The sequence below is a fragment of the Phyllostomus discolor genome, chromosome 2, assembly GCF_004126475.2.
Source record: "Phyllostomus discolor isolate MPI-MPIP mPhyDis1 chromosome 2, mPhyDis1.pri.v3, whole genome shotgun sequence".
Taxonomy (NCBI): domain Eukaryota; kingdom Metazoa; phylum Chordata; class Mammalia; order Chiroptera; family Phyllostomidae; genus Phyllostomus; species Phyllostomus discolor.
In genome coordinates, this window is record NC_040904.2 from 59064919 (window position 1) to 59092690 (window position 27772).

The window sequence follows — 27772 nt, forward strand, 5'->3', positions numbered from 1 at the left end:
GAGTGGGACTTCTGCTGCTGAGGCACGGAACACCTGACTTGGCAGTTGAAGAAGTTGTAAATGTACCACAGTAGGAAGCAGCTTTCCATAGACTTCAAAGCAAACAGCACTTAATTATCTAGCTTTCAGGAACAGCATGGACTTACTGTGACAGCTGTTAGGCAAGGACACATGGGTATCCCCACAAGTGAACATCAGCTTGTGTCATTGTTTAGTTTGAATCTCACTGGAAAAAAAATGCTTAAGGTCTCAGCTTGGTTCAATTCAAATTAGTCTTAGAGTTTTCCCAGATGGTTTCTCAGCACAAGCTTATTTCTTACCCCAGAGCCTGTGCTTTGCCGTCACCTCATCACTTCAGCACTGCAGTGGACATGCTGTTTGCATATGCTCAAGCCCCATTTTTAATGCCATGCATGGGATATATCCATTCGTACTTTCTTTTCCCTGTCATTATTGTGAATTCAACCTGGAGGTCTTATAACTTTGGTGAGAAAAGAAATGTTGCTTCTTGTTAATTCATTCTCTCTCTCTCTCTCTCTCTCTCTCTCCACCTCTCTTCCTCCTCCCCTCTCTCCCTGCTTCCCTCCCACCCATCCCTTTCACTTTTTCTGCCTGGTGCCTAACAGGTGAGATATCTTGAGTGTTTTCCAGGGTTGGCCAAATACAGTGGGTCCAACAATTATTTCACTTGCATGAATCCTTGCAGGACTGGCTTGCCCACAGTTTCCCAGAACACCAGCTTCTATCTATAACCTCAATAAGTTCCAAAATGCTGAGAGCAACTCAGTTCATTTTTGGCCAAGGAGGTATTAGGGGAGACCAAGAATGAACACTTAGGTGGGGGTGTTCATTAACCTTGTATTATCCTGCTCTGTGGGGGTTTTGATCACAAGTATGCACTTTGCTGTATTGGATATCTTTTTTAGATTCAGATCTCATCCTTCTTGAACAATGTCAGGTGGTCCATATACAAAAGGGATGTCCCTTCTAGGAAAGAAGATAAAAAGAAAGTAAACAAAGTATTCTTCGACTACACCTGCTATTATGGGAAAGAACAGAATTTGAAGGTGAAAAAATGGGACAGAGTTATAGGGTTTAGAAAGCTAATTAGAAAACAGTTGAAAGAAAACCTTTTTTAAAGAAGGAAAAAATTAAAGTACTAAATGGTGTTTGATATGACCTAAAATAACTTCATCTCTTCTAGAAAATGTCTGCCTTAAGTATTTTAAGTTAGTGAGATCTTGCTCTTAAGATTACAAAGCAAAAAAATAGCACTTGAACAAAACTCTCCTGCATTTGCTGACCTCCCAGTGCTATTCTCTGCAATCAGCCCCACACTGTTCCTTGACATGTCCGAAGTCCCAAATGAGGCCTTGCTGATTTTGAGTAGTTGGTAACTATGTGCAATGTATGCAGAATCATTTTCTGGGGACTTCATAAATCCAGGAATCTTGTTCCTCACCTCCAGGAAATGCTTTTATCTTTCTAGTGTACAAAATGTTTGCAAGCTGCTGGTAAAACGTGTCATGTGAGTGATTTGACAAAAATATTATAAAAATTTATTAATTATCTTTAAACATGTTTCTTTGCTGTTTGCAGTTCATCTTATATTAAGTGCTGAACTGAAACTGGCTTTGTTTCTTGCAGTCAAATTACAAAAGAGGCATAAATCTTTAATGCTCTTGGTTTCCTTTAATGACTTTGCTTTCTTCCAAAAGGGCCTGAATACCTATGAAAAGCATGCCGCATAAATTCCCAAGATGCCAGTCTGCTAGCGCTAATACTCAAAGGTGCTTCCTTATTCCTAGGGAAAAGGGTGCAAAGGTGCAGGTTACTGGGTACTTAGCAAACATGAGCTTGGCAAGTGTTCAGGCTCTGCATCTGAAAGAGACGCTGAGAAGACTGTGTTAAACTAAGATGCTTTATGTGGAGAGTGCATAGTTAACCAGACCTAGATTTTCTAGTCTAAGGCAATGTTTATTCATTTTTTCATTTCTATTTAACTTATTGGGGTGACACTGGTTAACAAAATTATAATGACTCATAAAACCTGAAAACTGAAATGTAATTTAAAAATTATAAGGTGCAGAGATCTGATCCAAGAACACCTGCTATAATAGCCCTACCAAGTGATGATATGTTTGAACACCTCTGAGGCAGAGAATCTGCTCTGTGTTAAAATAGTCTACATATGCACACACACACACCTGTAATTCACATCAGACAAATGGATAATCTCCATGATATATAAGGAGTTACTATACTCCACTGAGAAAAAGACCAATAGTGCAATAGAAAAATGAGCAAAAGATGCAGAAAGTTATTGCAGAAGTTTATGCAGAAGGCATAAAATATGCCTTTACTCACTATTTCAACTCTTAGGAATTTTTCACACATGCAAAATATTCCATATGTATGGTAGTCACTGCAACATTATTTTTGCTCACAAACTATGTGGAAATAACCTAAATATCTATCAACAGGGACTGGGTTAAACAAACTGTAGTGTAGTATATCCATGCAATAAAGAACTATGCAACTGTAAGGAATAATACTAATAATAATAAAGGCAGCTCTTAATGTTCATAATAGAAAGTTCTCCAAGTAATATGAAGGAAAAAAACAAGGTATCCTCAGCAAACCCAGAATAGAGGAGAACTTCCTCAATTTGATAATGAACCATACAAAAAAACTGCACCTAACACCATACTTAGCAGTGAAAACTTGAGGCTTCCCCACTATGATCAGACACCAGAGAAGGATGCCTCCTCTTACCGTTACTTTTCAACATCACAGTAAAAGTTCTAGCTAAGGCAATAAGATAATAAAAGGAACTAACAATGTATACAGATTGTGAAGAAACAAATAAACTGTCTTTGTTTGTAGATGACATGATCACCTATGTAGAAAACTCCCAAAAATGATTTAAAACAATCCAGAATTAATAACCAATTATAATAGGGTTCTAAACACAAGGTTAATTATGTAAAAGTTGAACACTTCACTACATACCATCAATGAACAAACTTAATTTGAAATTAAAAAACACATTACTATTTACACTAGCACTCCCCCCAAAAATAATACATTTAGGTGCAACTCTAACAAAATATGTATAAGATCAATATGTATATGAGGAAAACTACAAAATTCTGATGAAAGATATAAAAGAAAACTACATAAATGGAGAGATAATTCATGTTCATGAGTATATGGAAGACTCAACCTTGTCAAGATGTCAGTTCTTCCCAACACTATCTATAGATTTACCACCTCATCAGAATCCCAGCAAGTTATTTTGTGGAAATTGGTGAACTGAGTATAAAGTTTAGACGGAGAGACAAAAGATCTAAATAGCAAACTGGCATTAAAAGAGAAGAAAAAAGTTGAAGAACTGACACTACCTGACTTCAAGACTTACTATAAAGCTACAATAATCAATACATTGTGGTATTGGCAAGAGAGCAAACCAATAGATCCATAGAACAGAATAGAGAGGCCATAAATAGACCCACCTAAATATAGCCAATTATCTTTCACAAAAGGGCAAAGGCATTACAATGCATAAAAAAAGTATTTCCAAAAAATGGTGCTAAAATGACTAGATAGCCACATGCAAAAAATTATTCTAGACACAGATCTTGCACATTTCATAAACATTAACTCAAAATAAATCATGAACTTAAATGTAAAACACAAAACTATAAAACTCTAAAATAGGAGAAAACCTGGATGACCTTGGGTTTGGCAATGACTTTTTAGATAAAACACCAAAGGCACAACCCATGAAAAAAGGATTGATAAGGTGCACTTCATTAAAATTTAATATTTCTGCTCTGTAAAAGATGCTGTCATGAGAATGAAAAGATAAGCCACAGAGTGGAAGAAACTATTTACAAAACACATATTTGGTAAAGGACTGTTAGCCAAAATATATAAAAAACTCTTTAAACTAAACAGTAAGAAAACAAAAAATCCAATTAATAAATGGGCCAAAGACCTTAACAGATACCTCACCAAAGAAGATACACAGATGCTAAATAGAAATATGAAAAGATGTTCCACATTATATGTCATCAAAGAAAGGCAAATTAGAACAACATGAGATATACACCTATGGCAGTGGCCAAGATCTGTAACACACACACCACCAAATACTGGTGAGTATATGGAACAACAGGAAGTCCGATTCATTTCTGGTGGGAAAGCAAAATGGTACACACACTTTGGAATAGAGTTTGGCAACTTCTTACAAAAGTAAATATACTCTTACCATATGATCCAGCAATTGCTCACCTTGGTATTTACCCAAAAGAATTAAAAACTTCCGTCTACACAAAAACCAGCACATGAAAGTTTATAGTAGCTTTATTCATAATTGCCAAACTTGGAAGCAAACAAGATGCTTTCAGTAGGTGAATAGATGAACAATCTGTGGTACGTCCAGACAATGAAATGTTATTCAGTACTTAAAAGAAATGAGCTTTGAGCCATGAAAAAAGACATAGACGAATATATATTACTAAGTGAAAAAAGCCAATCTGAAAGTCTACATACTGTGTGATTCCAACTGTTTGCATACTGTGTGATATATGATATTCTGGAAACATCCAAACTATGGAAACAGTAAAAAGATTAGTGGTTGCCACTAATCACTAATTAGGTGGTAGAGTAAAGGGAGGGAAGAATAGAGAGAGTGCAGAGGAATTTTGGAGCCATTGAAAAAATTCTGTACAATACTACAATGATAGATACATTTGTCCAAACCCAAAGAATGAATGTACAATACCAAGGTGGAACCCTAAGGTAAACTATGGACTTTGGGTGATAATGCTTGTGTCAATGTAGGTTCATTGACTGTAACCAAGGTGCCACTGTGGTGAGGGAAGCTGACAGTGGAAAGGTTGTGTTTGGAGGCTGGGGTGGGGAACAGAGAGGATATAAGAGAACTCTTTGTACTTTCTGTTCAATTTGACTGTGTACCTAAAACTACTCTAAAAAAATAAAGTTTATTCATTTTTTAAAAGGCAAAGTACCATATAGCAAGATGTTCAAGATGTTCCATTTGCATAAATGGAGACAGGGATTACATATATATTCTATTTTTTTAGAGAGGGAGGGGAATATATATTATATATCCATATATGTATATATACATAATATATAACATATATGTATAAATGCATATACATATATGAATATATAATATATGTGTATATATAATTTATATAAATATATTTATAATATATAATTATATATAACATATAATTATGTGTGTGTATATTAGTGCATATAAAAAATATATAAATATATATACAGGTGTGTATATATTTCACACCTGTGTATACATATAAATACACACACATATATTTACACACCTGTGAGAAGCAGGACAAGGGTTGGAGATATTTCACTACAGACCTTTTTATACTTATTTTTGAATCATACATCCAAAAATTAAGTAAAATAATTAAAAGCGCATGAAAAATATATACCTTACTCTATCCCTTTGTTAAAGTCAAATTTTTAAAGGTTTTATTTATTTATTGTTCGAGAGAGGGGAAGGGAAGGAGAAAGAGAGGTAGAGAAACATCAATGTATGGCTGCCTCTCACGTGTCCCCAACTGGGGACCAGGCCCAAAACATAGGCATGTGCCCAGACTGGGAATCGAACCATCTACCCTTTGGTTTGCAGCCCACATTCAATCCACTGAGCTACACCAGCCAAGACTTAAAGTCAGTCTTAAAAACCCATTTCAGTATTGAAATATTGTCCCAAATAGTTCATTCTTTTCATACTTTTTAAAACACAATCACACAATGGTCTACATATTCTAATCCTAAAAGTTTAGACTCAACTTTCAATCTTCTTGAAACCAATAAAAGTATATAGAAAATCCTATACAATCTCCAAAAGAGAAAAAAATCAAATCTTAATAAAATGTGGATTCCTGTATTAAGCTCTGCCGTCCATTTTTTCTTATTTAATCTTCACCTTAAACATCAGCCATCAGTCTTGATTATTTATCTGCCATTTAAGCCTTAACTAGTAAGACTCCCACCCAGAAACTGTGCCAGCAGGGGAGATACCCTGCTGCCGGTATCATGCCTTGTCTGCAACACTCAGCTGTCCTTACCAGTGAGCATATTCCCTGGGAACTGCTATCTGCAGGACTCTGGCCCTTTGAAGCATTTTTCTCCTGACCTCAAACAGCACCCAAACACCTTTCTAGACAAATGCTATTTCTTTCAGAACTGATTTATCCAGGAGGTCTGTCAGGCAGATCACTAGAAGCAATATCTTTGTTAAAAGCTATTTTTCTGCTTGTCCCTGGGTGTTGAGGATCTTCTTACAGACACCCCCTTGTGAGTTTCACATCCGGTCGTCAAACACTTTCTGGATGAATTCAATTCTAATATGCCTAATATAAGCCTAATATGCCAGAATCATAAATGGGTATCCCTTCAAGGCAGGTGGCAGAGCAGCTTGGCCTCACCTCCCTTGGGAAGAACTCACTTGCCTCCAGAAAGGGCTGTCCTCAGCTGACACCAACAAAACGTGCCAAAGAGTTCACATGCTGATTTTTTGATAGGCCCAACAGGTTAGATACTATCACGTCTCCTAAGCTTTTGGCTGGGCCAGACGCTGGGTGCATCCTAACAGTGCAGCATGACAGAGCTGTTTTGGCTGCAGCATCTTCTTGGGCAACAGAACAGTGCAGTATCAATTTCTAGTGACAGCTCTTAGCTCTGTCGTATCTGAGGAAGATCCTGGGCTGCAATAGGGGTTTTCCTGATGCAAACTGGCAAAGAAAAATCATCAGGTTATACATAGTCCATGCTGCACGAAGTCACTCTACCAAAAAAGCCTTTAAATTATGGATTGCAAATCTGTTCCTAAAATATAGGTATTAATAGGCTGGAATTCCTAAATCTTGCTGATTAAGGTTAACTTTAGTAAAATTTTTAGCTGTTTAAATCCAAATAAAAAATTATCTCAATTACCCAACAAAACAAAACCTATATTTTGAGAACCCAACATTTATCTGGTCATCACAGGAAAATCCAAAAATAATTAATTTGAAAGTTCATCAGGACAGATCTGGAGAAAACTAAGATGGTGGACTAGGTAAACAAGGCTTGCCTCCTTGCACAACCACAACAAAATTACAACTAAACTACAGAATAACCATTATTCAGAACCACCAGAAATCAAGCTGAATGATCCTGCAACTATGGAATTAAAGAAGAAATCACATCAAGACTAGTAGGAGGGGTGGAGACACAGAACAGGCTAGTACCACACCCATGTGTGTCAGATAAAAATTGGGACGGATATGTTGGACCAAGGGGTTCCAGCCCCACAAAGGATCCCCCAGCCCAGGGTTTCAGTGCCAGGAAGATAAATCCCCATAACTTCTGGATATAAAAAACAGTGGGGATTGAGGCTGTGGAAGAAACTTCTGGATTCCCAGGCAGGTCCTCTTAGAAGGCCACACATGGACTTACTCAGACTCACGAGCTCCATCATTGGGGCAGCAGCTTGTAAGGCACCAAAGGCATACAGAGAGACCTGAAGTGTCTGCATCAGGGTAAGAGCTGGGACAGTTATCTCCCAGATAGAACTGTTGGCAGAGATCGTTGTTCCTCTTCTGAGCCCTCCCTGAACAGAGTGGGCAGGCAGGCACCATATCTGAAACTCAATCAACCTGGTTCACACTGTTTGCTCTCCCATGGTGATTCCATGAGGCTCCACCTCATGGAAAATTTGGGACCCAAATTTTGGGCCCACCCAAGCTGTTTCTAGTGGCTTTTCCACATAAATGACTTGTCTTAGCTCATGCTTCAGATTTTTCTAAATTCTCTCAAACAAACAGGATCTGGCCTCAGCAAGCCCTGTACCGCTTGCTAAGTGCCCCAGGCCTGGCACTAGCAGCAGCTGGCCCTGGTTCACAGCTTGGCCTCGCTTAGGCACCTCCAAGCCCAGCACAAGTAGCAGCCACCTGCACATTGCTTTGTAGCTTATGCCAGGTGGCCTCAGACAGAACACAGGCAGTGGCTGACCTTGGTCTGCACCTCCTGGAAAGCCCAAGAGCCTGCCAATCCAGTGGACAGTTTCAGACCACACTGGAGTACCACCACCCAACCACCTCCACAAGCAACACACTTAAGGGGCAGACTCAGCAGGCACCAGAGCCCTGCTGAAGTAAGTCTTGCTCTGTGGAGTAGGCCCCTATACAGCTCGTCCTCCACAGTGGTCAGAGATTGATGGTCAAAGGTCACAGCCAGTCCCTGAAGGTGACTTGCCTGGGTAAATCCCTCCCATTGGCCTGCCAACAGCAAGCAAGGCTCAACTACAAGAGGAAGGTGTACACAGACCACACGGTGGGTGCACCTCAAGTACCCAGCTTGAGTGATAAGGGATGCTTTGCCACTGGGCCATACCAGACACTTACCACATTAGACAACACTACCACCAGGAAGTTGCAGCAGCTCTACCTAGTACATAGAAACAAACACAGGGAGGTCTGTCAAAATAAGGAGACAAAGAAACATGGCCTAAATGAAAGAAAAGAACAAAACTCAAAGGAAGAACTAAACAAATGGAAGCAAGCAATCTACTAGATGCAAAGTTCAAAACACTGGTTATAAGGATGCTCAATGAACTTAGGGGAAGAGCAGAACTCAGAGAGAACTTCAACAGCATAAAAAAGGACACAGAAACCATAAAAAAGAACCAGTCAGAAATGAAGGATATGCTAAATGAAATGAAAAACAATTTACAGGGAATCAATAGTAGAGTGGATGAAGCCAAGAATCAAATCAGCAATTTGGAATATAAGAAAGCAAAAAACACCCTATAGGAAGAGCAAGAAGAAAAAAAGAATCCAAAGAAATGAGGAGAGTGTAGGAAGCCTCTGGGACAACTACAAGTGTATCAACATTTGCATCATGAAGGTGCCAGAAGGAAAAGAGATGGCAACAAACTGGAAACCTATCTGAAAAAATAATAACAGAAAACTTCCCCAACTTGGTGAAGGAAATAGACATACAAATCTAAGAAGTGCAGAGAATCCCAAACAAGCAACACATCATAATTAAAATGCCAAAAGTTAAAGAGAAAGAGAGAATCTTAAAAGCAGCAGGAGAAAAGCAGTTAGTTGCCTAGAAGGAAGTTCCCATAAGACTGTCAGCTAATTCCTAAAAAAAAAACTTTGCTGGCTATAAGACATTGGCAAGAAATATTCAGTGATGAAAAGCACAGATCTACAACCAAGACTATTCTATCCAGCAAACCTATTATTTAGAATCTAAGGACAGATAAAGAGCTTCCTAGAAAAGATAAAGCTAAAGGAGTTCATGATCACCAAACTATTATTATATGAAATGTCAAAGGGACTTATTTAAGAAAAAGATAAAAAATATGATCAATAAAATGGCAATAATATATATCTATCAACAATTGAATCTAAAAAAACAAATTAAGCAAACAAGCAGAACAGAAACAGAATCATAGATACAGAGAATGTTTTGATGATTGCCAGATGGGAAGGGGGACGGAGGGATAGGTGAAAAAGATGAGGGGATTAAGAAGTACATTTTGGTAGTTACAACATAGTCAAGAGGATGTAAAGTATAGCATAGGGAATAGAGTAGCCAAAGAACATATGTGCATGACCCATGGACATAGACAACAGTGTGGGAATTTCCTGAGGGAGTAGGACTGGGTGAAGAGGGAGCAAAGGGGGAAAATTTGAGACAACTGTAGTGGCACAATCAATAAAATATAATTTTAAAAAAGGAAGTCCATCAGAAGCAAAAATGAAAGCAACCAGAAGCATATGGGGTAGGAAAAAGTAGGTTTACAACTGTGAATACGGAAAACACAAGTTTACATTTATTATTATTTATTATTATATCATTTATCCGTATAACAACTATAAACTTACTTTTGCCCACCACTGCATATTTAAGTTATGCCAATCAGAAGTGAGGAAGTATTTCAAGGCTCAAAAACCATATTGATCTGTGTGGAATAATAAAAAAGTCACTCATTCTCACCTTACCTTAAAAATATACTTAAAATATATATGTGGAAAAAATCTTAAATATCCCTTAAAAAGTTTAAGTATAGGACTGAGTAAACTTCTACTTCCATGTAAACACTTCTTCAATTCATAAACAATTACAACACTGGGTATTCATGGTTCTGAGAATTATATGTTACTATAATTTCGCTATGTGCAAAACAGTGATGCTTCATTCCACACATCTTCTGAAAACATGTTGCCTTACTAAGAAATTTTTTCAAACATCTTCAGTAATCATTTCAAGGAATACTGTATGTATACAGGAATATGTATACCTGTATGACAAAAATACCTGCAGACACAGAGGCTATTTACTGGTTCATAATAGGCATATTCACACACTGAACATGCATTGAAGATTTCAGCTTCATCATTTTTGTGCACAAAACGGAGCTAACAACATCTCTTGCACAGGGACTTTAGAAGGATTACATGAGACCATCTAGATAGTACCTATTCCTGACTGTGCCTGATACTAATTAGCTCTTAAAATAAGTGTCTCTTCTTCTTTAATCAGAACTTATTTTTCTCTCTAATTGTAGGTGAAATATTTTGTACTCTGTAAAAAGAAATTTCAGGCAGGTGGAGCTTTTTCAGGAGTTTAGGACATTCCAAAAAATCATTAAATGTTTGTCAGATGACCCCTCCTGGTAATGAGAAATAAATGGTAGGACCTATTCTAGGAGCTGCTTAGGGATTACTGGGGGTGAAGTAGCATGTCCTTTGACGACAGATTTTTCAAGCACTTGGAGCTTCCTTTGCTTTATTTCACTCCCACCCAAACTCCTTCTCTGTCTGGCCATAGGTTAGAAGTCTCTCAGGCTCCTTCTAACATTCATGTGTCTTCTACTTTTTCTCTTCTTAGATATCCTTATTCAAAAATCCAATACCTCACCCTGGCTAAGTGGCTCAGTTGGTTGGAGCATCGTCTCATATACCAAAAGGTTGTGGGTTCAATTCCTGGTCAAGGCACTTACCTAGGTTGTGGATTCCATCCCCACTTGGGGCGTGTACAGGAGGAAACTGACCCATGTTTCTCTCTTTCTCTCCCCCTTCCTCTCTCTCTAAAATCAATAAACATATTCTCAGGTGAGGATGTAAAAAATTATGCCACAATAAAGTTGATTTTAAAGAAAAGATAACTGCCAAAGAGATTCTCTTAATTTTTAGTCTTATAACTAGCTAATTTAAATGATTTAACCCACCAACTAAAAGATCATAAATATGGTAACTAACATTTGAAAGGTGAAGTATATTTGAAAAGTTGAGAGTTCGTGTCCCTAGACAACTTTATCCTTCTTTTTCGGCCACTATCATGTCGTTATTATATAGAACCAATAATAAAAGATTGAAAGATCAAGCAATTCCTTTGTCTTTTCAAGATTTTTAACTAATTACAAAAGGTTATCCCATGTCTGGATCAGTAACCCTGCCTCTCTGATTTTTGAAATCTTCATTTTACTGACAAATCACTACGTAAACCTCTAGTCACCCAAATTAAGCAGAAATTTTATCTTCCATGTTCTGCTCCCACTAGAAACCTCTTCTCATTTAATTATTTACTAATTAATTCCACATTCCTTCCCCATTTCCAAAGGAGCTCAAGCAACTTCATCAGTTAAGTCAGGCAAGGGTAATAATGGGTAAAAAGTTAAAGAAAGCACTAGTTAAACACAGGGTGGACAGCCTAAATAACAACAGCTGCAAATTTTGCTCTAAACTTCTAAGTGGCCCTCCAAATGGGGAAACGTGTTGATATACAACTCAAAATGTCTATGAGATAAAGAAAAAATTAAATATTAAGGAGATGCAATCTTTCTGATACCAAAAATTCCCCATGGATACTTCCAAAAAGGATATTATGTGACATAGCAAATATCTTCAACAGCACATAGGAAAAACCACAGCAGTAAGTTTTCCATGGCAACCTTAAAATCACAGAAAAAGTCAAAAATATAATGCCACTCTAGGGAGCAGAACACAGTGGCTGGGGAAAAAGGTGGCAGGGGAGAGTTATTTTTCACTGTACACATATCCTTTTGCAGCTTTTGAGTAGTGCACAACCTACACACGTTACCAAGCAGTGGTTAGTGAATAGACTGGGGAGACAAGCTACCTGGTTCAATTCCTAGCTCCACAAAACACTAGCTGTATAATGTTGGACAAACTCTGTGCCTCACCTCGGAAGTACAGATTAGAGACTATCTGTCTCATGAGATTTATTATGTGTAAGAAGCTTAGCATCAGGTGTTAACTATTATTAGTGACAATGCCAAAGGGCAATTTTGTGAAGTTTGTACTATGATGGGGCAAAACAATGTTGCTCTACGAGTAAAGCTCAATGATGATCAGATTTTAGTCGAGCATATAAATTTAGAGTATGTAGCAGATGTGAAAATCAGCTGTCATGCAGGTGGTGTTTATGCAGCTAACAGACCTAATTTGTTTGAGTTTTATGTGTTTTAAAAGGTAATGTACTAGTAAACACTGTTGCAAGAAATTAAAGATCTGCATAAATGAGAAGACACCCCATGTTCATGGATCAGAAACCTTAAGTTGTCAATACTCCCCAAATTGGTACACAAATTCAATGCAGTCCCTATCAAAATTTCAGCTTCTTTTCCTGCAGAAATTAACAAACTGATCCTAAAATTCATATGGAAATGCAAAGGACCCAGAATAGCCAAAACAATCTTGGAAAAACAAAAAACAAAAATAAAGGACTCATGCTTCCCAATTCCAAACTTACTACAAAGTTGCAGAAATCAAGATATTGTGGAAGTAGCATTATAGCATTACATCTATTCCATAATAGAACTGTTATGTTTATAACAGAGTCCAGAAGTAGAACTGTTACGTTTATAGTCAAACAATTTTCAGCAAAGGTGCCAAAACAATTCAAAGGGCAAACAATAGTCTTTTCAACAAATGGTGTTAGAACTCAATATTCACATGCAAAAGCAGGAAGCTGGAGCTCTACTTCACATCATACACAAAAATCAACTCAAAATGCATTGTAGAGTTAAATTTAAAAGCTAAAACTATAAAACTCACAGAATAAAACATAAGAGGAAATCTTCAAGACCATAGTTTAGGCAATGGTTTCTTAGATCTGACACCAAAAGCATGAGCAACAAAAGAAATACAAATAAATCAGACAATGTAAAAATTTAAAATGCTGGTGCTAAAAAAAATATTGTCAAGAAAGAAAAAAGTCAACCCACAGAATGAGAGTATATACTTTCAAATCACATATATAAGCATGTCATATATATCTGATAAAAAGGATTTATATCCAGAATATATAAAGAATTCTTACAACCCAATAATAGAAAAAAACAATTTTTAAAAAATGAGTAAAGGCTTTGAATAGACATTTCTTCAAAGAAGATATTCAAATGGCTGATAAATAAGCACATGAAAAGGTGTCCAACATCACTTGTCATTAAGGAAATACAAATCAAAACCATAATAAAATATCACTCCAAACCCTTTAGGATGTCTGTTATAAAAAAAAAAAAAACAGCAAGTATTGGCTAAAAGGTAAGGAAATTGGAACCCTCATAAGAGTGGAAATGCAAAATGATGAACACCTTGAAAACCAGTCTGACAGTTCTTTAAATGTTAAGCATGGGTTAACCAATGACTTAGCAATTCCACTCTTTGGTATTTATCAGAAGGGAAAAAAGTAAATATCCATGCAAAACTTGGACACAAATGTTCACTGCACTATTATTCATGATAGCTAAAAAGTAAAAACTACCCAAATGTCCACTAACATGTTTATCTGTGAAATTAATAACCAAAATGTGGTATATCTGTATAGTGTAATGAAATGTTACTTGGCAATAAAAAGAAATGAAATACTGATACATGCCACAACATGAAGGAGCATAAAAACATTAGGTTAAGGAAAAAAAGACAATCACAAAAGACCATGTACAGGCAAATCTCCACAGACAAATCTCTAGAGACAGAAAGATTAGTAGTTGCTGAGAGCTGAGGGAAAGGACAGAATGAAGAGTGATTGCGAATGGGTATAGGTTTCTTTTGGGGTGATGAAAACGTTAGGTTTAGATTGTGGTGATACTTACACAACTCTGTGAATCAACTAAAGACCATTTAATTATGTACTTTAGGTAGATGAATTTTATGATATGTTAATTATATCTTAATAAATAATTATTAAGGCAATGTAACTGGTCACCAGGCCCCTGCAAGTTGTGAAGTTTGGGACTCCAGCTCTCAACTGAAGAATGAACTACTTTAGGCCTCCAAAGATAATATTTCTTGAAACTAAGCTTCTGATTAGAATTGGACAGGGTTGTATGCCCTGGGAACACGTATGGGTACAGATTTTGTGTTATTAATTAAGGGTAAAATTTTAAGTCATTAGTTAACTAGTTAGTTCCTGTGGCTGGCCAGATGTGTATATCTGTTTCATGAACTATCCATGGGAACTGTTTGTGTCTTCGGCCAGCAGGTTGCCCTCTGCTCTGGAATATATTTCCAGGTCAGTTGCTCCCACAATCAATTAGTGTGTGCGCTCAAGGGAAGGCAAACTGTTTTCAGCATTATCTTAAACAAAACATAATTAGGAAGGTAAGTATCATGCCAAAAAATTATGTAATACATTCCAAAGCCAATTTAAAATGCATTTTGGACCAACCATGCTGCATATACACATTTACCACAGGTTTAAAAGGTTAATGGTTATGCATACTCATGGAGAATACAGCTTTTCTTTTTTAACAAAAATTTTCCTTTTAGGATTCAGAAATTCAGGTAGTTCAAATTTCACAGGAAGAAATTAACAAATTAAAGTCTCAAATATTTGTCTGACTATAATATGTATGTCCATTCACTACCTTCAGAGTCTTAAAATCCAGAATGTTCAAACACCTCACTATTCAAAGTTGGTCCACAGCCTGGGCATCACCTGAGAGACCCACCACCAAAATCTGCACTTTAACAAAGTCCCCAGGCAATTTGTGTGCACATTAAATTTTCAGAGGCCTTGTTCTCACACCCAATGAAAGCTCAATGTAGAGCAGCTCAGGAAACTGGGCATTGGGTCACTATTGGTAATGTCGATTAAGACAACTTGATTCCTAGGTATGTCAATAAAGCAACTGGATGGGTGGTGTGCGATTCACTCAAAGAATATGAAATAAAGATGATGAATAAAAAAGGATATATTAGAAATATGGGAGAATATTTGGATTTTGGCTACTTGTATATAATGAGTAATTATTACTTGGGACTATGAAATCAAGACAATTTTCCTAATTTAGAGTAGGATGTTTTTATTTCTATTTCTGAACCCCAAACAATTCAGTTTTAATATGAATCTTTTGTAATATATTTTCATTAGTATACTGGTTCTCTTTTGCATTTACCTGATAGATATCCCATACCTGCCCAACTGGTAGTATTGGTAAATTTTATTTAAAATCCAAGTGAACATAGAGTTTAGCAACAATAACAACAAAAAGTCCTAGTGAAAACAATAAAATGTCTGGCTGTAAAACAGCTCACATGCCAACAATGCAGGTATCTGGGTAAGAATATATTACTGAACAGCCTGTAATTACAACTATTTCCTCCTGGTAGGGACTTCTGAACAATATGCTTTAACGTTATTTGAAATTATTTTGTGTTAGAAAGATGTAGATTGCAAGTTCCCAGACATCCATGATATTTTTTTGTCTGGTTATGGGTTGATGAAAGATAAAGATATTACATGATAATATAAAAATAGAACAAATCTTGTACCTAAGCGATTGCTTATTCACGTGCTCTAATAAGACCACTGTTCATGAATCAGTTCCCACAATTAATTGATGTTCTCCGACCTGATTCTTTGGAAAATAATGCCAGTGTTCTGTTCAATTATTAAGCATGTAACAGAATCACTACACTTTAATTTGGGGTGGCATTTCAATATGCACTTATTTATGATAGTCCAACCTATTTCGTAGCCAGCCTACTGAGTTAACAGTATTATAGGCACACTCCCCTCTCCTGAAAAAAAAATGTAAGAGTAGATTGTAGCAACCTCAAAATGTTGTAAAAGCTATAACCTTTCTGTTTCTGTAAATACACATGTCACAGGAAAGAAAGCTGTGTCTAAGGATTTTACTTAAACACTCTGGGGGTGGAAAAGAGAGGACCTTGTTCTAGTTTTCTCTACCTCTTAGTATTGCCTATTTGGTTCCTGCACCACACCCTGTGGAAGTCCAACACTTAGGCTCAAGCAGCAGGTGGGTATGGGTCATTGATGGCAGGAAGGTTACTAGGTTAAAGACGGAAACCTTACTCTTCCAGGGTCACCTACAGATATGGAAAAGAGCAATTCAGATCTGGAGGGACCACTCTCAGTCTTCCCTCTCCCCAGGTAGGTACCATTCAAGTATAGCCCTTATATTTCTTAAAGAGCTCCAGCTTTCCTAAGCCTACCAGGCTGAATAAGTGGAAAACCTTTCATTGTACCTTTGTCCCCAAATTCCCATTTCCTGCAAAGGTGGTTTATAATTCAAGTAACCAAGAGGTCTTGCCAAGTAAATCAGTGGTTTCCATGCTATAGTGGGGCTATGAGAAAAGGGAAGGAAGGATCAAGAGGGTCTTCTGGAGGGTGATATTTAAAATATGGATATTTGGGTTCTGCCCAAAATTCAGGAGGTATGAGCTTAGGACCAAATTATTTGCATTTTAGAAAGTGTCCCAGGCAATTCTGATGTAGGAGCCCCAGGCCTATACTTGAGTGATATAATTGGTTTGAGAATAGCAATACCATCTTTGTAAATAAATCACTTATTCTTAAGCATCTATTTCACGTTTTTAACTGATGTTGTTAACTTCCTCTTTGGAATCCATTTAGCATTTACTGAGCAACTGTTGTTTGCAGAGAACAGTACTACTGCTGCTTTCTTAGTGGAAAGGATGGGGAGAGGAGAAGGGTGTGATCACATTAGAGAGCTATTTCTCAACTTCCTAAAAAAATTGACAGATTCACCCTTCCATGATTTATGAAACAGGTTAACCTAAACATGTATGTTACCCAACCACAGTTACCATAATTTACTAACCTTTTTAGGGCACCAATGTACCAGAGATGTGATGGCCTTGCTAGTGCGAAGGTCAATTTTGTAAGTCAACCTGCCAAGGTTTAAATTCTACCTTCACCACTTACCCGAGATCTCTGACCACAGATAAGTAGATTTAACTTTTCTGGGCCTCAGTTTCTTCAATTGTAAAAATACGGATATAACACCTATTTCTACAAGTTTTTATGAAGGTTAAATGAAACATTTAAATAAGTTATGCAGAGGGTCTCAAGAATCTAAATAAAGTACTTCAAATTCATTCCATTTTTCTGTCAAAGCCACAAAACCAGTGTGAGAACAGTAAGGAAGACTTGCAGAGGCTAATTTGGAATTCTGCGTGAAAAAAAGTGGAATTAAACTATTACTCAGCTCAAGCAGTTCAGATGAATTATTATAACTACAGTCATCTGGGGGGGGTTGTTTATCCGTTTGTTTGTTTTCTACTGTTCCCTAGCCCTTGGCATCTTTGGGAGTTTGTCCTGCTGATGACACCCACCGTCCCAAAGTTCTCATCCAAATTCCCAGCTCCCGGGGGCACTGCGGGCGCGCGGTGCCAAACAAGTGTGCCACGAGAGCAAGACTGGTGGTTCCGGAGAGCCGGACCTGGAACCCAGCTAAAGGGACGCAGGAGCCGGGAAGGAGCCCGCGTCCCGCAGCCGCAGAGCCACCGCCCCCCGCGGGTTGGTGAGTAGGGCTGCAGTCAGCGGGCGCCGGGAGCGTGCGTGGCCACGTGACGGACGCTATAAGAGCTTTCCTGCCGGACGCTCGGCTCCTGCCGCGCCTACTAGCCGGCTGCGCTCCCTCCCAGCGCCCGGCGCCCGGCTTCTCTCAGCCCACAGCCTGCAGCTGCGGCGGCCACGGCCCGGCAGCACCATGGCAGGTACGCGCCGCACCACCCTCCGCCCAGCGGGTCCAGCCCCGCCGCCCCGGGACCTGCGGCTCTTCGCCCCGCACAGCCCCTCGCAGCCCCACCGCCTCCCCGCTCCTCCCCGCCCCTCCACCCAGGGGAGTTCCCGGCCGGAGGACGGGCCGCGAAGTTGTAGGCTGATTGCAGCCGGGCGTGGCGTTCCTGCGTCAGCCGCCCCTCCGCTGCTCCGCAGCCCCGGGGGCGCAGTGGTGCACCGGCGGCAGAGCCTGGGCCTCTGCCGGGGCCCAGGTTCCCTTTTCCGTCTCCTTGCCCTTCCTCCTGCTCTCACCGTGAAGGCCGGGAGGGTGGAGTAGCTGCGCGGGGCCGAGTGGGGGTGGGGAGCCGGTGCCCCGGGGCTCCAGTCCGGAGCTGGGGGTGCGGTGGCATCGAGGAGCCCCCCGCCGCCCGCAGGCTGGAACTCCCAGGGGCAGCCCAGCTCCTCCGCTGCCGCCCCCGGCTCTGCGGTCATGCCGAGACTATTTTTAGGCCTTTGGGGCCGGTTTCGGGGAGCTGGAGCCGGAGCCGGAGCTGGGCGATGGGAGGGCGCCGGCCCACTTGTTGCGAGGTGTCCGGGCCGCTAGGCGGATCTGCTCTGGACGGAGGCTCTGAGGTAACTGGTCTTTCGCATCGTGGGGAAACTGATAGCGGGGGATGTTACTTAGAGCAATGGAGCTGCAAAAAGACTGCAGATGTGACCTGTCTGTGGGAAAGTGGAAGTTCTACCGAAGTGTCTGGTCATTCCCGTACCTTATCGTGTTTGGTCGGTCTGGTGTTGCAGCCCAGGGTCTGAAGCATTTGTTCTGTCCTTGTTCTTCGTCTTGGAAATCATCTATACCCTTGCTTCCTGAAACCCTTGACTCCCCTATTAAAATTTTCTTCCTGATCCCCTGGAATCTGGACCAGGTTCAGTGAAATATCACCATTCATTATGCTCCACATCAAGTACCTTTGGGGCAGACTGAAACGTCTTTTGAGGAGTTAAAGGAACCAGTGCAGAGGGTGATGGGCTTGTCTAGAGACAGGTGTCCCTCCTGTGAGCTTTCCGGGACGGGAACTGGCTGGGAAGCCAGTGGTCCTCGGGGACGGGGAACACCAGTCTTTCTACTGCGTAGTAGCAGTGGGCTTGCCTGGCTGAGAGGCGGGCACTACGTGTGAAGATTGCCCTCCCTCGGGAGTGGGGGGCGGGTTGCCGACGCAGCTAACTACCTGCACTTCCCTCTCACTTCTCAACGTAATTCCCACAGCCTCCTGCCTCCACGTTGGAAAAGGGGCAAAGGGAGAATTAGGAAACCTAAGACAGAGAATGACTTTGTGACAAAATGTTCCAACTCCCTGTTTGGACGACAGTGCCCCTGAGTGACCCCTGCCAGAGCTTGATCCCAGGCATCCTGTACACTTGGATGCCCACCAAATTGCTCATGTTAAAATCCCCTCAGAAACAGAGTATGCCCCCGAATCCTCCCAGGGAAGGCCTGGGGAAATCCCAGTGGCTGGGCTGCTAGTCTAGGTGGATGGGGTTTGTTTAGTAGGAAGAATAATCCTTCTCTTGTCTTTGATCCCGGCTGTTAAGTGATTATAGGAAACAGTTGTGTGTGTGTTTGTGTGTAAGAGAAAAAGAACGAGAGGAATATGTTGAGGGGAGGGGCCAAGGTCCAGGGTAGAGGGTATCTCTTGTTTCTCCAAGGAAAATAAGGCACATGTGTTAGACCTTGTGACGTGATTCCATTTAACAGCGATTGGCCACTCTTTATAGAGAAGCATTTAGAAGAAAAGTACTCTCTGAGGAGGTTACATTTGAGCAAAGACACAGAAAGTGACACTTGAGGGGTGGTGGGGTAGCCTTTGCTCCAAGTTGAGGAAACAGTATAAAAAGCCCAAGGCCTGGCAGAAATGTAACCATCCAAATAAAGAATATGGCCTCTGCTTTCAGACACTCTCAATTGGGGTTATTTGTTGGATTTGTGCTTGGTTGAAAATATTGTCCATGGTACCTTAAAGGAGAAACAGAAATTGCACTTTTCTGTCTCTTCACTACTACCTGTTAATTGCCTCAGATTCACCCTCTGAGTGTTAAGCTAGTCTAAGAATTTAGCTTGTCTAGATTCTAAATTAGAGCGGATTGGGAGAGGAACTGATTTTTGACAAATTATTTGGTTACAAAGCATCCTAGAGTAGCTTTTTCTCCAGGGTGGACATTGTAATGAGTGTGTTTTTTTTTCCTTTGTATTAAGATCAGGCCTTTGTGACACTGACCACAAACGATTCCTACGCCAAAGGAGCCCTGGTCCTAGGCTCATCTCTGAAACAGCACAAGACCACCAGGAGGCTGGTGGTGCTCACCACCCCACAGGTCTCAGACTCTATGAGGTAAGGACTTTGCTGCCAGTCTGTCGTGGTGCTCTGACGTTCCTCTCCCATTTCTGGCATCCTTGGGCACTGAGGCCATACCTTTTTCAGGGCTTGAGCATCTGGGAGAAAGATGCGAGTTCCTGAGTAAAGGAGTCCAGAGTCTGAAACCTCTGTCTAGCTTTTGAGAGCCATTCTACCCAAACTCCCTTGCAGAGCTTGATCTGTGATATGGTAGTCTATCCCATGCTCTCATTGATTCTAAGAAGGAGAAGGACTCGCCCTTAGCAAGGTTTCCTTCTAGATGTTCCCTTTATGTGGTCACATGTTACCTACACTCCTTTCCCAAAGTGCAGCAAGGGCTACTTGATTTCCTGTCTCAAACCAGGGAAACCTCAGGTGACTTTGAAAGCAAATAGCAGTTTTCTTCACTGCTAGTTCACATTTGTAACTTAAATATCTTTATTTACAAATGAATAGGTCAGTATATTTGCCAACAGACTTTCTGAACTTGGGGTTGCACTCTGACAGGTACAAGCTGCTTGTTGATTGGATTAGATCACTTTGATTTGTTGGAATTAAATTTTGAGGTATCTGAATGAAGTACATAGTTCATAATACTAACAGTATTCAAAATATCTAGGCACACTAGCAGCTCTGTATTGTGTTTATTTTTTCATTCTTTTGTCCCTCTTAGAAATAAAAATATCTTTTTGTGACTTTTTTGAAAATAAATAAGCACATGCCAAGGACCTCTGAAAAGGAGAATACATATCTATATCTACCTACATACATATATGTACACAAACAACCTTGTTTCTAAAGGGTAATTTTAGAAATGCCAAAAAGTTTACCTCCTAGTGTATATGTCATAATTTGTAGTATGTTTGGTGAGGATGTGTGTAAGAAGACAGATGTACACTGGATACAGATAATATGCCAGTTTTGTTCTGCATGTTTGACATTACAAACCTTCGATGATGATCTGTCCTTATATGTTACAACTTGTGCTGAATTTATAGTGTCTTACCTAAGTATACCCCCCCTTAATCCACCTCAAGATTGCTTTTTAAAATAAATCTTTAGTTAATTTGGGGCACAGAGAAGAGTTGTACTTCAGAAACTGAAGTGAGTCTCTCATTATGCCATGGGTGCTAAACACATAATAAATGCTGGCTATATTCTATTCTAAAAACATGGCAACTAAATAACTGAGTTCTTTCACTTGTTTTGGAACACACATATTCAAGCAGTTCTCTGTCAACTTCTTCAGCAAAAAATGATTAGTTAGAGGCTTCATTGCAGACATTATGTGTAATTTACTCAGCATGATTTGTAAAAATATATGGAAGTCAGAAAGAATCAGTTCTAATAAGATATCATAGTTAAATACATAGGCTGTTGCAAAGATATACTCTTACCACATGTGAGTCACATTTTTACAGGCTATTTCCACAATTTGCCTGGTAATCAGTAGTACAATTAAAAATAGAAAACTTCTCTAGTAAAGTTGTAAGACAAGTGCTTCATGCTCACCATAAGCAGTTCTTATTATTTTAGTGAGGTTAACTATACATGCAAATTAACATAATTTATCCTGAGGTAAATTAGTATATATTTAAAAGATTATACTATTCCAAAGTAACAGATTGCTCTACTAATGCATGGATAGGCTAATAAGGATGCAATCTTATGTTAGATGCCACTTGTTCTAGAAAGATGCTAAGCTCTGTTTTTTAATTTTCTTTTGACAGAAAAGTTTTAGAGACAGTCTTTGATGAAATCATCATGGTAGACGTTTTGGACAGTGGTGATTCTGCTCATCTAACCTTAATGAAGAGGCCTGAGTTGGGTGTTACGTTAACTAAACTCCATTGCTGGTCACTTACACAGTATTCAAAATGTGTGTTCATGGATGCAGATACTCTGGTGAGTGTGGCATTGATGGCTAAAAAGATGTGTGTATATATATACATACACACATGTATATTTAAAAAACAAACTAAGCAAAGAACTAGAACAGGAATAGAATCACAGAAATGGAGATCACATGGAGGGTTATCAGTGGGGAGGGGGTGGGAGAAGAATGGGGGAAAAGGTACAGGGAATAAGAAGCATAATTAATAGGTACAAAATAGACAGGGGGTGGTTAAGAATAGTTCAGGAAATATAGAAGCCAAAGAACTTATATGTATAACCCATGGACATGAACTAAGGGCTGGGTGGGGGGAATGTGGGTGGGAGGGGGTTGCAAGGCGAAGGGGCATAAAAGCAGGGGGGGGGAATGGAACAACAGTAATAACATAATAAAAAATATTTTTAAAAATAAAAGTTGTATATAGTAATGAGATGAATTAGGCATTTGGGGAATGCTATCAAGACATGACAGTAAAGTTCAGATTTTAAAAAGGTGTCAAGCGATGAAGCAGAGTAGGCCATGGCTGCCTTACAGCTGTCACCTGAATCGTTAAGACCAACTGTAGATTGCATCTTTTGTGTTGGATAACTTGGGGAGAGCTTAAGAAGGGTGTACTGCAGCAGAGCATTTCTGTAATGCTTTCCCTCTCCCCTTTTGAATCAGGTCCTAGCAAATATTGATGATCTTTTTGAGAGAGAAGAATTGTCAGCAGCACCAGACCCAGGGTGGCCTGACTGCTTCAATTCCGGAGTCTTTGTTTATCAGCCTTCAGTGGCAACATACAATCAGCTGTTGCACATGGCTTCTGAGCAAGGTAGTTTTGATGGTATGTATCTATTATGTTTATATCTGTTAAGCTGTTAGTAACTTGTGGGAGCTGCTATTCATGGGGATATTGTTGCGATGGTTCCTTGTGCCTAGAATACAGCATTACATGGGACGTAGCAAGCATGTTATGTTGTGCACTTTTGGAAATACTTTTGTGTATTTGTGAGTGCACACGCATCTTTTTTTATAGGTACATAAGAGTAACCTAACCTAGGACAGGCAGTTTACAGATGTGTCTTCAATTGGCTTTCCTGTATCTAAATTAGAGTATGACAAATGAATTATGATTATTCAAGAATTCAAAAGACCATGACACAAATAAAAAAAACTTTAACTGTTGAGGACCATCCTGCCTGGTCTCAGGAAGCTGCAACCCCCTGTGACTTAGGCTGAGTGAGAGACCTCTGGACCAGGAGCCACTAAGGAGACAAACCTTATTTCCCTGGCATGAACACTGCCTGTTCTGTACCTGACCTCCTAAGCTTGATCAGTTAGCCAATGATGGGTAAGATTTCCCACGGAGGGAATCGTCTAACACAGGCATAATCACGAGGAGGCCCCTAGGAAGAGACTCGAGGCTGTAGAAATGAAGGGGTGATGGACATCAACCCCTGCCCCCTTGGCTTTGTCAAAGCCTGAGTCCTTGTTCTTCAAAGTGAGAAATCCAAGTCTCCTGGCTGCCTTTGTCTCCTCTGTTGACTCAGGCCTGTGGAAATAGGGGCGGTGCACCTCAGACCAGAAACAACGGACCCCCAGGGTAATCAGGCCTGTGACATAAAATATGCAAGATCCTGTGAGATCTGTTTGCTGGAGGATGTTATTAAATTAGAATATGAAGGCACAAGCAGGAAACAAAACTAGCCCTTTGAGCCATATGTTAAAACTCCAAGCTCTGCCCAGAATCACAGCAGGGGTTCTGTCTGCACCTTTGTAAGTCACCTACTTCTTTTGATCTTTTCTGCCAGACTGTGAATCCACAAATAAGTCTGGATTCTCAATAAAAAATCTGCTTGGGAATAGAAACGGGGCACTCTCCACTAGAGAGAGTGGCCGTTTTGTCCCTGTTTCCCCATAGGACCTGGTTGTCTCTGTGTATGTTTTTCTCATGTTCCGACGAGCATCCGCAGCAGAGATGGATACTGCTGGCTGGTATCCGCCACATTTAACAACTGTCTTTAAATCTGAGTGAACTTAGATGTAAGACCTAACAGGACCAAGCATAGTGTCCATGGAACGTGGAGGGGTAAACCTAATAATTTGACTCTGTTCTCTTGGAAAACATTAAAAAAGAAGATAGGAAGTTTATGTGAATAGTCTTTGTCTCCATATTCTTATTCTCTGCACTGCTTTGCATCAGATAGAGTGGCATCTGCAAGGCTGAAGAGTAGATCCTTGGCAAAGTCAGCATCCATTTTCCATAATGGATAAGTGTATCTGTAACGATAATATATATATAGAACAGTTCTGACTACTTGTGATTTAGGACCTCACATCCTTCGGAAAATTTTGATCAAATGAATTAGTAAGTATGCTTTCATTTTAGGACAGTGTGTGAAATAATAAATAATAAGCTATTTTTTAATAGCAAAAGCATACACGGCAAGACAAAGTAGCAGTTAAAATGCAAAAGTAGCTTTTTAAAAGTTAATGTTGATGAACCCTTTGAATGAAGGAAAGACCTAGTGTATCTAGAAAGAAGGACATGCTTTAAGAAGAAGCCCTCTCAGCAGTGACTCACTGTCAGATACTTGGCATGGTGGCAAAAGCCCAAGCCAGGAACGTGGGGCTGGGGTAGAGCACTGAGCTCTGACAGCACACTAGGCTCCAGGGGCTTCCTTCTCTCCCTCCTCCAAGAGCAGACCTGAGGTTTTCAGTGAGTAGATCATTTGAAACTAACAGAAACAGGATTCCTCAATGGACATAAGATTCAGGCTGGATGCTGATGTGAGGATTCATTTCTGTTAACTTGGTATAAATTTGAAAATCAAAATCTGAAATTTAAACCTAATTAAAAGATGAAGTCTAAAAGTCTGTTTGAGGTGAAAACATCTTAAGTTATACTTAACACTGAAATTGGGTTTTTGTTATTGCTGTACACTGAAATTGAATTCTCTTCAGTCATTTGAGGATTTGGAGTATGCACCTATTTGAACTGTTATTGAAAAGACTAGAGAAGTTTAAGTCTTAATCTTGTTTCACTATTTGACTTCTTTATATTCTGTGCCAGTAGTTCTCAACCTGGGGTGAATTGGCCCCGCAGAGAATGTTTAGCAATGTCTAGAGACATTTTGTTTGTTACAACTAGATGGGGCAGATGCCAGTGGCATCTAGTGAGTAGAGATTAAGGATGCTGCCGAATATTCCACAACACACAGGACAGCCCACAGAGTGAAGAGTTATCTGGCCTAAAGTGTCAGTAATCCTAAGGTTGATAAACTGCTCTGCCAGGACATTGCATGCTCCAAAACAGCAGAAATATCTGGACCATAATAAATGGCAGCATCTGCCATTAATCAGTCTTAACTAAGAAATAACGTGCTGAGTGTTCATTGTGGTCAGGGCCAAATGTAACTTCTTCACTTTACTGACTTATTTTTTAGTTCCTATTATTTTCCTTTCATATAAGGAATGAAAGCAATATTAGCATTTGAATTCAAAACATGTATTCCTTATTTCTACTGCTTATACTAAAACAGTTACCTTTGAATAAAAGGAAAGTAAGAGTATTTTTAGCAGAAGTCCAGTTTATCTTACCCTTCCTGTAAGAGCATAGCTTTCTTCACCTCCTTTCATTGAATTTGAAGGAAGTAGTGTAATCCTGCCAGAAATTATTGTAAATTCTCAGTTTCAGTAAGCAAGTCACATTCTAAAGTAGACCCAGTAGCCTAAAATCCACATGATTGTAAGAGCATAAAGAGAGTTCAATTTCTGATCTAGAAGAGTATTAGATTTCATTGTTGAGAGATAAAGTTAGATACCAAACAGTAATGTGTCATGATTACAGTTTTAGAATATAAAACTTGTAAAACTTGTAGAGACCAACCTGGGTTATATACCTTGTTTTAAAATAAAGAGGTACTAGAGGAGTTGATGAATTTGTTGTTAAGAAGCAGAGGTGCATAAAAAATTTTCAACAAGAAAGCGCTTTCTGCTTTTGCAGCCAGAATGTCAACCCACTGAAAGATTTTTCTCTGTGCCTGCTAGGATACTTCATTATTCAATAGCAGGGTTTCCAGAAGCTAGCCTTTCTGTAAGGTGTTCTATATACTAGTTCTCTGATAGTAAAGGGTTGAATTTTCTCTGTTAACAGAACTGCTTAATTGACAGAGTTGAAAATTTAACTCTGCAGTTGGGAACTTGTAATTATTCTCAATATGTTCTTTAAATTCAACAGAAGAATAAAATAGGAGCTCTTAAGTAAAAGGTTGATTTCAATTGATGCATTAAGCTTTACTCATCAAAGAAAGTTTACTCCATACTGTGGAAGTCTACTCTTCCCTGGAGGGGTTTACAGTAGTCCCCAGTTATGAACAGTTTTGCTTCTGTGGTTTCAGTTACCTGTGGTCAATATGGTCTGAAAATATTAAACATTGGAAAATTCATTTAGAAGTTGTAAATTGCACACAATTCTGAGTAGCATTATGAAATCTCATGCTGTCCTGCTCTGTTCTGAGTCATCCCTTTGTCCAGCATCTCCACATTTTATATGCTACCCACCTCTTAGTCACTCGGTAGCTATCTTGGTTATTAGATCGACTGTCCCTACATCACTGTGCATGTGTTTTAGTAACCTTTATTTAACTTAAAAATGATCCCAACGCACAAGAGTAGTGATGCTAGCAATTCAGATATGCCAAAGAGAAGTCATAAAGTGTGTGGGTGTATGTATGTATGGGTGTATGTATGTATGTAGAGGAAGAAAACACAGTGTACTCAGGGTTTGGTACTGTTTGTAGATTCAGACATCCACTGGAGGTCTTGGAGTGTATCCCCTGCAGATAAGGGGGACTACTGTACTATCTTAGTGAATCTATACCTGTGTGACACAAAGACATACTGGACTTATGCTTAATATTAATAAAAGATTAATAAAAAGGATGTGAGCTACATCCTTTTTAATGGCAATAACCTTGCTGTGCCTCAGGTTTTCCGTACAGTGCCCAGTTTTGTTTAGGTGTTATGCCATAGTTGAGATGAACATTTTCAGATATTACCTTTCACTGTGCCATACATCTTCTAATATCCGCAGGTATCTGTCCACCCATCCCTCAGTTTTATTGGACGAGGGCTTAAGTCCCAGCATTTTTAGGCTGGTATTAAAGAAAACTGGTTTGCAGATGACTCTATCTCAGTCTGAATATCTTGGAGTTCTGCTTAATTTGTTGCATACATTCAACAAAAACCGATGGGGCCTGGTGTCCATTGACAAGCCACACAGGCTGCTGATGGCTGAGCATTTGCAGCTGCTTTCACAGGTCCTCCACTGGGAAGGAATGTGGCTGTCATACTTCTAATCACTGGTCCTCAGACACTCCCCCCTCCCTGCCACCACCACCTCTAGCCAAGAGAATAATCC

General features: G+C 39.5%; 1 protein-coding gene across 5 annotated transcripts in view; it reads left to right on the top strand.

Annotated features, from left to right (window-relative positions):
• Nucleotides 1-17821: 17821 nt before the first annotated feature.
• GYG1 (glycogenin 1) overlaps nucleotides 17822-27772 on the top strand; it is a 32777-nt gene continuing 22826 nt past the window's right edge. Inside the window, exons 1-4 of one of the 5 annotated variants that reach the window (XM_028504867.2) lie at nucleotides 17822-18077; nucleotides 20336-20471; nucleotides 22205-22379; nucleotides 23032-23194. In XM_028504867.2, the coding sequence (XP_028360668.1) occupies nucleotides 18071-18077; nucleotides 20336-20471; nucleotides 22205-22379; nucleotides 23032-23194 (481 nt within the window). In that variant the 5' untranslated portion in view covers nucleotides 17822-18070. Of the gene's footprint in view, nucleotides 18078-18245; nucleotides 18715-20335; nucleotides 20472-22204; nucleotides 22380-23031; nucleotides 23195-27772 lie in introns of those variants that run through there. The other 4 variants (XM_028504868.2, XM_036017897.1, XM_036017896.1 and 1 more) reach the window with 4 other exon arrangements.